General features: G+C 47.7%; 1 protein-coding gene across 1 annotated transcript in view; it reads left to right on the forward strand.

The window, feature by feature from the left end:
• ABCA13 (ATP binding cassette subfamily A member 13) overlaps positions 1 to 12,358 on the forward strand; it is a 315,259-nt gene that overhangs the window by 106,072 nt on the left and 196,829 nt on the right. Inside the window, exons 25-27 of the mRNA XM_088018679.1 lie at positions 8,375 to 8,512; positions 9,494 to 9,674; positions 10,761 to 10,979. Of these exons, the coding sequence (XP_087874805.1) occupies positions 8,375 to 8,512; positions 9,494 to 9,674; positions 10,761 to 10,979 (538 nt within the window). The remainder of the gene's footprint in view (positions 1 to 8,374; positions 8,513 to 9,493; positions 9,675 to 10,760; positions 10,980 to 12,358) is intronic.

Here is a 12,358-nt window from a genome sequence, read left to right on the forward strand (position 1 = left end):
GCGACACGGTAACATTCTCAAGAGCAGTAAAATATCTCGGTGTGAATCCAATGTAGAAGAGAGTATGTATCAAATAAGAGAGTAAAAAAATTTGGCAATGGGGCACCTGGGGGGCTCAGTCAGTTAAGCAGCTGACTCTTGATTTTGGCTCAGGTCAGGATCTCAGGGTCATGAGATCAAGTTCCACGTTGGGCTCCTCACTGGGCGTAGAGCCTGCTTAAGATTCTCTCTCTCCCCCTCCCCACTCCCCACGCTCCCTCTAAAAAAAAAATGGTGAACATAAATTAGATTTGAATAAATACAAAGAGATGCCATGTTCCTTAATGTGGATATTTACCATTTTAAGTGTGTTGATTTTCTCCACATTAATTTATACCATTTCGTATGAAGCGTTGTGTTAACATAACAAAACCCACATAAATCGTTTAAATAAAAAATACTAAAAAGGGAATTTGGTTTTGATTCATGAAATGTTTCTAAAGGGCAGCTAGAAATGTAAATTAATGACAGTGGTCAAAAACTGTTGAAAATAATGAAGGGGACTGGTGGCTGATGACCACACAGAACCTCACCGTAAATTGTCAAGGATTAAAGTGGCAGAGTGCTCATGTAATAATAGTAGAACCCTGGAAAAACTAGAAAGTTTGGGAGCCAAACCACTGTAATAATTTCATTTGTGTTAAATGTCGCACTTTTAATCAATGAGAAAGGTTAAAAATTCATGAATTTATCAGAGATAAATATTACTAAAAATAATGAGGAAATAGGGGAAGTATGTTTTTTTTTAGAAAAATTATCATTGTAAAGAGAACAAAGGCCTTTCTAACCATGATGCCAGAGACATAAATAACAAAAATCGAGTTTCTATTATAAGAATTTAAAAATATCCAAATAAATAAAATTACAGGACTCTTCACAAGCTTCTAAAAACTATTTAATGAATCCATGAAAGAAAACGTTAACATTCCCAATTCACATTTTAAGAAGACCTATCTAAATACAAATACGAGGAAATAACTTGAATAAACCATCACAAAAAGAAAAGCTGGTATCTGATAAACTTATAAAATAGTTTCATGTCGCACAGAGCATGGAAGACAATGTTTCCTTCTCGGATGAAAACTGTAATGACTTGTAGAGGAATATGGGCCTGATTTTTCTGTGCAGGCGTTTAGTTTATGAGAAAATGAAATAACTGGCAGTAGTCTCAGTTGACAAGCAGTAGAGTGTGTCAAATTTGTCGCATGTTAAAAAATTCTTAAAATGTTTATTCTCAGGGCGCCTGGCTGGCTCGGGCAGTGGAGTGGGCAACTCTGGATCTCGGGGTCGTGAGTTCGAGCCCCGTGTTGGCTCTAGAGATGACTTAAAAATAATATCTTTAAAAAAATGATAAAAAATTAAAAAATTAAAAATTAAAATAATGTTTATTTTCTTTGACTCAGAAATTTGAAGAAATAGCCAGGTGAGTGCAAAGTATGTGTGCACATAGATGTTCCTTGCACATTATCTTTGAAAGCAAAACTCTGGCAAACCTACATTTCTGTCTAAGAGTGTGGACTGATGATGAATCAGTTTTGCATTTGTAGTATGGACTCCTGTGAACTAGTTACACATCTATGGAATTCTGTTTTACAGGAATATATGTGGGGGTGGGATATGGGAAATCATTGCTGTGGACCGAACTGTTTATGAAATAAGGGATAAAATATAATAATATTTAGTTAAAATTTAAAAAATCGTAATTCCAGTATAGTTAACATACAGCATAATACTAGTTTCAGGTGTGCAAGGCGGAGATTGAGCACTTCCATACGTCACCCGGTGCTCATCACGACAGGTGCCCTCCTTCATCCCCATCACCTGTTTCCCATCCCCCACCCCCTCCCCTCTGGTGACCAGCAGTGTGTTCTCTAGAGTTGAGTCTGTTTTTTTGTTTTTGGGGGGTTTTTTTGGTTTGTTTCCTTTTTTTGTTGTTGGTTTGTTTTGTTTCTTAAATTCCACGTAGGAGTGAAATCATATGGTATTTGTCTTTCTCTGACTGACTTACTTCACTTAGCATAATACCCTCTAGTTCTTTCCATGTCATGGCAAATGGCAAAATTCATTCTTTCTGATGGCTGAGTAATATTCCATTGTACGTATACACCACGTCTTCTTTATCCATTCGTCTGTTGATGGACACTTGGGCTCTTTCCACAGCTTTGCTCTTGTAAATAATGCTGCAGTAAACATAGGGGTGCGTATATCTTTTCAAATTGGTGGTTTTATATTCTTTGAGTAAATGCCAAGTAGTGGATCATTTGGTATTTCTATTTTTAATTTTTTGAGGAACTTTCATACTGTTGTCTCCAATGGCTATACCAGTTGGCATTCCCACCAATAGTACACGAGTGTTCCCCTCTCTCCAAATCCTCACCAACACCTGTTGTTTCTTGTGTTGTTGATTTTATCCATTCTGACAGTTGTGAGGTAGTATCTCATTGTGGTTTTGATTTGCATTTCCCCCTTGATGAGTGATGTTGAATGTCTTTTCATTTGTCTGTTGGCCATCTGATGTCTTCTTTGGAGAAATGTCTCTTCATGTCTTCTGCCCATATTTTAATTGCATCATTTGTTTTATTGGGGGTTGAGTTTTAGAAGTTCTTTTTTTAAAAAAGATTTTATTTATTAGAGAGAGAGAGCATGAGCAGGTGGGAGGGGTGGAGGGAGAGGGAGAAGCAGACTCCCCGCTGAGCAGGGAGCCCAATGCGGGGCTCAATCCCAGGACCCTGGGATCATGACCTGAGCTGAAGGCAGGCGCTTAACTGACTGAGCCACTCAGGTGTCCTGAAAACATATCTAAAGATAAAAAGACATGGAGTTTGCCAAAGATGACGACAGATTTTTCTTCCTTTTTTTAATCAAGAAATTAAATTGCCCTATATGGCAACTTACGTATCCTTAAATGACACTGTTTACATTACATTGCAATAATGTATATATGGTACAAATTATACTATTTATTTTTAACTCTCACCCAGACTACCAGTAATAACAAAAAATGAAATTGCCAGAAAATACTGATGGGCTTTCAAGATTCATAAGTGGGATTGCAATTTCAAGGGGCTTGCTGACCCAATGCGTTCTTTTTTTTTTTCTTTTAAAGATTTTATTTATTTGACAGAGAGAGACACAGCGAGATAGGGAACACAAGCAGGGGGAGCGGGAGAGGGAGAAGCAGACTCCCCACCGAGCAGGGAGCCCGATGCGGGGCTCGATCCCAGGACCCCGGGATCATGACCTGAGCCGAAGGCAGACGCTTAACGACTGAGCCACCCAGGCGCCCCCCCCATGCGTTCTTTTTAAGACAAATATTTTGTAATGCCCCTTTGCTCTCCTGAAATGGAATTCACAGATAATAAGGCCTGCTTACCTACCTGATTCAAAAAGTTAATGTACTGTCTTCACTGTAATATAAAAGAAATAAAAAGAAAGTAACTTGTAACAAAATAACATAAATTCTCAGTGCTGAGGCATGATTTTATTAGGAGGGGAAGTACTCAGATGCTTTTCCTTACTTCTTATGGTGTAAGTTTGGATTTAAGGGAAGGAAAAGGAGCCACCGCCGTTTGGTACTGGAAGCAAAGAAAATATATGACTGAGATAAATTGTATGAAAACTGTTACAAAAACTAATATTAAGGTCATTCATAGTAATCAGAATTGTTTCTATATGATAAAAATATGAGAATAATTTTAATTAAAGTAGGAATAATGTGAGATGAAACAGTGCCAAGGCAAAGTGGATACAAGAATGACACTTTTGTCAATAATTTGGGTCTTATTTGAAAGTGTGGGGTCCAGTAACTTCTCATGTTAAAACACGGGGCAGGGGCACCTGGGTGGCTCGGTCTGTTAAGCATCTGACTCTTGATTTTTGGCCCTGGTCGTGATCTCAGGGCCCTGGGATCGAGCCCCACGTCGGGCTCCAAGCTCAGCGCGGAATCTGCTTGTCCTCTCTCTGCTCCTCTCCCCGATCACAAGCTCACACACACTGTCTCTCTAATAATAAATAATAGATCAAAAAAAGTGGGGCAGGTAATGATGCAATGTAACCAAGGATATATTTCCTGTCTTATAATTCACCCACGCAAGGGCCTACATTCAGTCCCCAGGGTCGTAAAGCCTCTGGTGATAACATTCTTTGGTAGATGGCAGGACGGAGGGTGGATCGGGCGAAGAAACAGTAACATGATTCAGGTTTCAGAGAGCCAAGGGGTAGACACTTCGCAACAGCGTCAGAGTAAGACCAAACACAATAGGAGGCCTCCCTATTAATCATTTCAATGTGTAATTTTTACAAAGTGGATGTTCTACAAAGTGGATTATTTTGCTATACAACTTAAAAAATATACAGAATGATGAAGACATGACATAGCTTCTAAAAGAACCTTTATTAATAAAACGTAGTGCATTTCATAGAACTCTGCTAATTTTGAAAATACCTGGTTCTAAGTTTGTTAAAAGCCGTCTCAAACGTTTTGTCCTGATTTTGCGTGTCCCGAGTCACATGAGCTGCTTAACTGTGTGGCCTTGAGTTTTCGAAAACGTCTAGTTGGCATTGCACTGATGATGTGGTTTTCTGAAATTCTGAACACTTCTGCGCCAGACAGTAATCCTTCAATGGTTTGCAAGGTGGTTGCGTTCCCTGGAAAATTCAGTGTGTATTAAAACTGCCCAGGAGCTTTGTGTTCATAGGTCCTAGGCTTGACTTGCTAGAAGGGGCTTTTCTTTTCTTTTTTTTTTTTCTTTTATTTATTTATTTGAGGGAGAGAGAGAGAGAGAGGACACGAGCCGGTGGTGGGGGGGGGGTCGGGTAGAGGGAGAAGCAGACTCCCCGCTTAGCGGGGAGCCCAACATGGGACTCGATCCCAAGACCCCAGGGATCATGACCTGAGCCGAGGGCAGACGCTTAACCGCCCGAGCCACCCAGGTACCCCTAGCGGGGGCTTTTCACTTGCATGGCTGTGTGGGATGAGCCTCACAGAAGGCAGGTCAAGGGCAATTCTTTGTTGGGCTGCGTTGTTCTGCCCTTTGTAGGACACCCTCCACCCCAGATGCCCGCCCACTAAAGGCCATCTGTGCTACCCCCTATTTATTAACCTGCCTTTTTATCTTCTGTGTATCTGATGCTCTGACATCTTGGAGCCTCAGGGACCCAGGAGGGACTCTCTCCCAAGGGCTAGCCAATCCTAGAGATAGTAAAGGATTTGCTGGTGAGCTCCCTTTTCATCTGCAAAGCCAGCCATCCAGAGCTGCACTCCACCACCCCCTCTGTAGGCTATCCTGTCTCCTGCCCGCATTGCCCCAGGGACTGAGCAACTAGGGACAGCTGCTATGCCCCAGAGCCAGCCTGCTCTCCCTACCTCACCTGCTCCTTCCACAGCAGCCACAGTAAAGGCTCCTGCCTGTGCTCGCCTCCCCTGAGCCTCCCTGATGGAGCCTGGTGCTTCCCCACGGGGCCCTGCCTGGTGCCCCATGTCCCCTCCTCCCGGGACCTGAGTAGCAACCCATCTTTCCAAAGGCCGGTTTCCTGATCTCTTGGCTTCCTCATGCCTGAATAATAATAAAGCCTACAATTTAAAACATCCATTCACTGTGCCAACCAAAAGTACCCCTTCCCACATTTCCAGAACACCCTCTGTGAGAGTCTCAGCAAGTTGAGGATTGCTGTTTGCGAGGCTCCGGCGGGTAACAAGGCCTCCCCCGCCGGGGCTGGGTGGGCAGTTTCCCTGTTGCTCTCCGTGTCCTGCTGTTGGTCTTGTCCGTGGAGTGATGGGGTGGGTCCAGACCCCCGCATTTCTCACCCTGGTGTCTGAGCGGGAGGCCCCGTGAGGACCCAGCCTCCTGGCCCGCCAGGTTCAAGGTCAAGTGCAGATCCCTGGGCCTGCGCAGAGCTCCCCGGCAGACATCTGGTCCTCTCGAAGTCTTTTCATTTCATAAACCCTTCTTTATGTGCTTCCAATTAAATCTGATTTCACTTGATCTGTCTAGTTGCATTGACTTCTGCTTTTATCACTGTCAGGTTTTGGGGGGCAATGCTAATGAGTTTCCTGGCCCACGTGAGCCAGCAGGCAGCTCCCTGGGAGGAGACGAGCTCCGGAGAAGTGCAGGGCCTTTGCATATGTTACTGTGCCCGATTACGTATGGTAATGTGAGCAGGATGCTTGTGCTCGTAGAGTGCACATAAAACACATTTGGATTTACAAGCAAAAGCAAAGGAGCTGCCGAGGACAGCCTAGGAGCTGAGTGGCCTCCCTGCTAATGGATTTGGCAGGCTTCCCCCTCATCCATTTACATTAATAGATTAATTAGCAGGACTTTAAAAGTGCAAACAGATTAGAGCAGGGATGGCTTAATTAGCAAACTGGCCATTAATATTCAATTTGTTTCCAATTTCTGTCTTCCGATGTGAATTTTCTAGCTCTGAAAGGCCCCTCCTGCATCTTCTGTCCTTCCCGTCCCTGTAGCCATGACCCCAGATCAGGTCTCATGGGACCTCCTGGGGACAGTTCGGGGTCCTTGAGACTCCTGTCCGTGCATCCAGGTGCCGCCTTTGCCTCTGCTAATGCAGACTCTGACCCCCCAAGGCATTTGGGGCCACCGCCCACTTGCCCGTCCGACAGGTGGTGCCCACTCACACTGGCACGGTCAAGGGCAGTGAGCGATGGTCACCGGGGCGGGGTCCCTCAGCAGAAGATGCCAGATGTGGGGGCCAGAGGAGCAACTACCAGCACTGGCCGAAGAGGCTACTTCTGCCTCCGTTGGCGTCTCTCCTTTTATTTCCGCAAACTCAGCGTGCGTGTGCCCGTGGGCAGGGCCTCCTCCTTCCATATTCCCACGCGCGTCTCCCGTCTCCTTCGGATCCAGGGCAACAGAGTGTTCTCGCTGCTGCAGGCCTGTGTTCAGAGAGGCAGATGCCGCGGGGCTGCGGCGCACAGCTTGGCCGCCTGTGTCCTTCCCCCTGGGAAGGGAGAGGTGGTAATAGCACCCCCACATTGTGTGGTCACGGGACCCTGTGAATGAACACAGGCGGGGTCCCGACCAGTGCCCGAGAGTATGGAATAGGAGGGAATTATCCGTGGGCGGCTCATCTCTTCCCGTCTAGGGGTAGTGAGTACTTGGCAAGGGCCTTGGAGAGCACTCTGTCTGCTTGTTGCATGTTTTCGAGGGCGTGTGTGATGACACGGACCGCATGGCTTAAACAAGGGAAATCTAGTCTCTCCCACCCTGAAGGCTGGAGGGGCTCCAAGATCCGGGCGTGCGCAAGGCTGGTTCCTCCTTCTCCCCGTGCCCTGTTGATCTGCCCACACTCCCTGTCTGTGTCCTAAGCTCTTCCCATAAGGACACCCATCAGATTGGATGAGGGCTGACCCAGCGACTTCATTTAACCTTAATTATCTCTTGAAAGCCTTCCTCCAAATACGGCCCCGTTCTGAGTTACTGGGGGTTAGGATTTTGACATGAATTTGAGGGGACTCAGCTCCACCTGTACCAGAAGTGACTGCTAGACCGGATACCAGCCCCACACCCTCCTTCACTTGCCCATTCTGCTTTGCGACCATGTCTCTGAGTCTTTGGGTTAGACCGGATGAGGGGCGCCCATCTTTCCTTGGCTGGAGGGTCAAAGTGTTAAAACGGTCTTCACATAGGCCTTCATCTCTTCAATCGCTTGGAGGATTTGGAGCACGCATCGAACTTAGGCTAGAATGGATGTGTTAAAGAAAATTGAGAGGTGTTAATAATTAAATCCACTTTCATTTCAACAATATAATGAGGGCAAAGTGACTGTTAAGTGGGCCGGAATGAATTTGGAGAGTACGCTTGAAGAATGTCGATGTTTCATATGGAAATGTTGGCATTATGTATTCTTCTTTGTAAATGTGTTAATGGATTAATTCCTTCACGCTCTTAATCCGTGTCTAGGAACCATGCAGATGTCAAAGACGGGACAAGAGAGTGACAGCTGCGTAATGGGGCAACGGGACTGGGGCGAGCTTTACTCTGGCGAACATTCAGGAATCGCTCAACGCGACTTTTATTTTTGGATAAATACCTGCCTGTTCACCGAACACCTGCTCCAAAGGCCTCCTGGGGGAGGCGGCTGTCAGGGGACCCAGCAGTCGGCCGTGGGTCAGGCTGAAGACAGAGCATGAGGGCTCCCCGCATGGCTAATACACCGTCCCCCAGATTGTCACCGGGTCATATGTGGGATGTGTACGCAACGCTTTAACATGGAATAACATTGCGTATTAATTAGTGAAGGCATTCTCGTACAGAATCTTCCACGTAGAAAAAGATAAGGATACCGATTTTAACTGTGTCTTATTTTTTAGGAACGTTCGGTTTAAGGAAACCGTGGTATTTTCCCTTTACCGCGTCCTACTGGAAGAATTTGTGCGGGCTAGTGGCAAAAAGACCGCCTGCGCCTGGTTCTGACCTGTCCTTCATCAATGGGCACTTTGACAATAAAGGTTTGTAAAGAGTAGCAGTATTAGGTACATGTTTTCCCTTCTGGTCGGTTTTCCTTGTTTTTCACCCCACTCGAATCTCTGTAACTGCGTCTGCTGGCCGGGGCCCGTCTTGGGCTCAGAAACCCAGCTCGGGACCAAGTCGCAAGAAAGAATCCCCTGATGATGTTGAGCCTGGGGGCCAGAGCCCTGGGCTGTTAGCGTCCCCTGCTGTTTCAGCCCCTCTGCCCTGGGGGTGTTTGTGCACATATTATATGGCCGCAAAATGAAGCTTCAGTTCCCACATGAATTTGTGTGAGAAATTAAAGCAAAGGGGGACAGCTGCCCGGTGGAGTGGGCTGTGGAAATCGCCAAGTGTTTCACACATGCTAGTATTTCCGACATTACTGTAAGAGCAAGACCATCCCTGCCCCTTACAAGCGAGGAGCGTGCGTCCCGGGAGACAGGGCGGGACCCCCGATCCTCTGTCCCTCTGTGCCTCACTGACACCTGCTGGTTCCACGAAAGCAGGACTTCAGGGCCAACCTATAGATACACAAGCTCCCATCATGGTGGTTTATACCACGGTCAACATTGCAATGTATTTTTTTTTTTTTTAAAGATTTTTATTTATTTATTTGAGAGACAGAGAGAGAGAGAGAACACGAGCAGGGGGAGTGGCAGAGGGAGAGGGAGAAGCCGACTCTCCGCGGAGCAGGGAGCCTGACATGGGGCTCGGTCCCAGGACCCTGGGATCATGACCTGAGTCGAAGGCAGACGCTTAACCAACTGAGCCACCCAGGCGCCCCCGTAATCAGCCATCTCATTTAAGTTTTGCCGTTACCTAATTCGCCCCTTGGTTTTGGTAAGGAAGGGTTTTGAGTTGCTGTGTGTGTTTCACGGAGCTACAATTCAAGTCCAAGGCAGGCCCCTGGACTGGTACACGTGAGCATTATTTCAGGGGCTCTTGGAGTCCGTCAGGATGAATCTACATCTTCTTCTCAGGGTCCTTGCAGCAGAACGGGGAGGGAAAGCCTGGAGGAGGCCCACCGGGCGTTGCCCTGGTGTCCGTGACCAAGGAGTACGAACCCCACAAGGCGGCCGTCCGAGATCTGACCCTCGCCTTTCACAGAGACCAGATCACTGCCCTGCTGGGGACCAACGGCGCCGGGAAAACCACCGTCATGTGAGACCCGTTTCACCCTCATCACACACGGGCTTTTTAGAACAATCTCAGTTCACCTGAGATTAGATTTTTTTTCCTTCCTTTTTGTTTTGAGACAGAGGACAGACAGAACCCTTTGCCGGAGCCACTCTGTGCTCTGGGTGGACAGTTACATGGGGGCGGGGTGGTCTGCAGCCTCCGCCAATGGCACAGGGGATGGGGTCTTATCCCTAATTCTTTTATTCCTGACAAATAGTGCTCCATGGTTTTACTTCCGTCTTTGAGAGTCCCATGACACTTCTCACTGTCCTACCACTACGTTTAATTTTGCTCGCCTATCTCTGGGAAGATGAAATTTGGAACAATGTCTGCAAATGTTTTAATCACCTGAGTAATTTTTTTTTTCATGTTCTGCTTTTTGTGTGGTTGTGTTTTTCTGCGAAGGCTTGATTTTTGGTTTGGGGTCCACTGGCTCCAGGTTTGATTAAAGAATCCAGTCGCGAGATCCCAGAGGAATCACGAGCTTAAAAGTTGAGGGCTCACAATGCATGGACATTGTCGAACTTGTCCTTGCGAATATGTCCATTTCTCTCTCTTCTTTTTCGGTAGGACTAAAGTATGCTTAAACAATGAAAAGAACTATTTGCTTTGAACTTTTTTTTTAAAAGATTTTATTTATTTATTTGAGAGAGAGAAAGCATGAGAGAGAGCATGAGTGGGGTGAGGGGCAGAGGGAGACGCAGACTCCCCGCTGAGCAGGGAGCCCGACAAGGGGCTCGATCCCGGGACCCTGAGACCATGACCTGAACCGAAGGCAGACGCTTAACCAACTGAGCCACCCTGGTGCCCCAAATATGCCATTTCTTGAGCTGGTTTCCTTATCTGTAAAACGACGTTGGATTTATAATCTTAAACTCCCACGCAACTGGAATGGTCTCTGATCAGCATATTTAGGGGAGTGTAAACATCGTCATAAGCCCGCATTTCCAAGATGAAGGCAGCCAACAGCCCGCGAAGCTCCTTCCAACTTGTGAATGATTGTGTCGAAAGCGGGATGGTAGGAGCCGTGGTTGTCTCTGTTCTCTCCTGATTTGTTTTCTTGGGCAGATCCATGCTGACGGGACTCTACGCTCCCACTTCTGGAACCATCATCATCAACGGCAAGAACCTGCAGACAGACTTGTCCTCCATCAGAAGGGAGCTGGGCGTGTGTCCGCAGCAGGATGTCCTATTCGACAACCTCACCGTCCGGGAGCACCTGCTCCTCTTTGCCTCCATAAAGGCTCCACAGTGGACCTGGAGGGAGCTGTGTCAGCAAGTCAGTAGGTTAGCACCAGCCGTGTCTTCGTCCTTCTGCCCTCTGCCCCGTGAGGTAGTGACGGGTGTAGGAAGAGATGCTTTAAAAATATCTTTGGTGTCTTTATTTATGAGAAGAAAACCCCTAGCAAATTGTTATTATTATTATTATTATTATTATTTGAGAGAGAGAGAGGGCATGAGCAGGGTGGGGCGGGAATAGGGGCAGAAGGAGAGAGAATCCCAAGCAGGCTTCATGCTGAGTGCGGAGCCCTATACGGAGCTCGATCCCACAACCCTGAGATCACAACCTGAGCTGAAACCAAGAGTCAGATGCCCAACCGACTGAGCCACCCAGGCGCCCCTCAAACCAGCAAATAGTTCTCATCTGTGGAGTTGATACAGCCACCAGTGCTGGGATTTCCAAAGAAGGGTCTCAGGGAAGACTCTGAACGGGACTTGGCCTGTCCTCGGAGTGGGGGCAGGTGAGCACAGGCGGGAACGTGAGGTCTGGGCTGCGCGCGGACCAGGCTTGTGTCTGGGGCACGGGTCCGTGTGGGCGCCCGGATAGGACGGAATGGCGGGTGGGCTGAGAACTGGCTTGCAAGGAGCCTAGCTGGTCCTGAGGAGGGGGTCGAACTTCTTCATGCAAGCAGGTGCGTGTGGGCAGGGGAGGGTGATCAGCTGAGGCTCTGGAAGGCTTATCCTGTGACCCCAGAGCAGAGTGCACAGCCCTGGGGGAGACTGTGGAGAGAGACTACTGTGAGCAGGGCCCGTGAGAACCCGAGTGGCGGCCAAGCTGGGGGGTGGGAGGGTAGGGAGGACGTCCCAGATTTGCAGACTCTTCGAAGTCGGGAGGAACAGGCCATGTTGACAGGCAGCTCTGGCACCTGTTCGGGGATCCCATATGCTAACGGTCCACAGCATGATGGCCGTTGGGTGTGAAGAGTGTCCAGCCCGTGCTCTGGGCTGTGTTCTCTTGCGGGGCGGGGGGGTGACTCTGGGTGCTTATTGTCAACTTAGAATATTTCTGCAAGCTTTACTCTTTACAATAAGTAGCACGGTCTGTGTGCGGTGAGGGTGAATGCAGGCAGGGTTTTGGGTGTGAACTATAAAAACTAGGCATTTCCACCCCGGTGGAATTTCGCCTTGATTCTTCTGGCCCGGCCCCAGAGAGCAGAAGCGGAATACGTTGTCTTGAAATTGCCCCGTATTTTATGAGCTTTGGTGGTATTTCTGGAAAGTGAGTCCGGCAGGTGGAGTGACTTGCCCCACCATCCCGTCTCGCGCACAGCTGCTGCCTGCCCCCGGCTTGGCCCTCCCGCTGCAGAGATGCGGGGGTCCAGCCGCCTTCCTGCCCACCGCCTGGCTTGTCCGCGCCTCACGTCCGTGCTGCGCCCTTCTGCGAG

This window comes from Eumetopias jubatus, unplaced genomic scaffold, assembly GCF_037043125.1.
Source record: "Eumetopias jubatus isolate StellerSeaLion01/CBP00866 unplaced genomic scaffold, mEumJub1_p1.0 scaffold_14, whole genome shotgun sequence".
Classification (NCBI taxonomy): domain Eukaryota; kingdom Metazoa; phylum Chordata; class Mammalia; order Carnivora; family Otariidae; genus Eumetopias; species Eumetopias jubatus.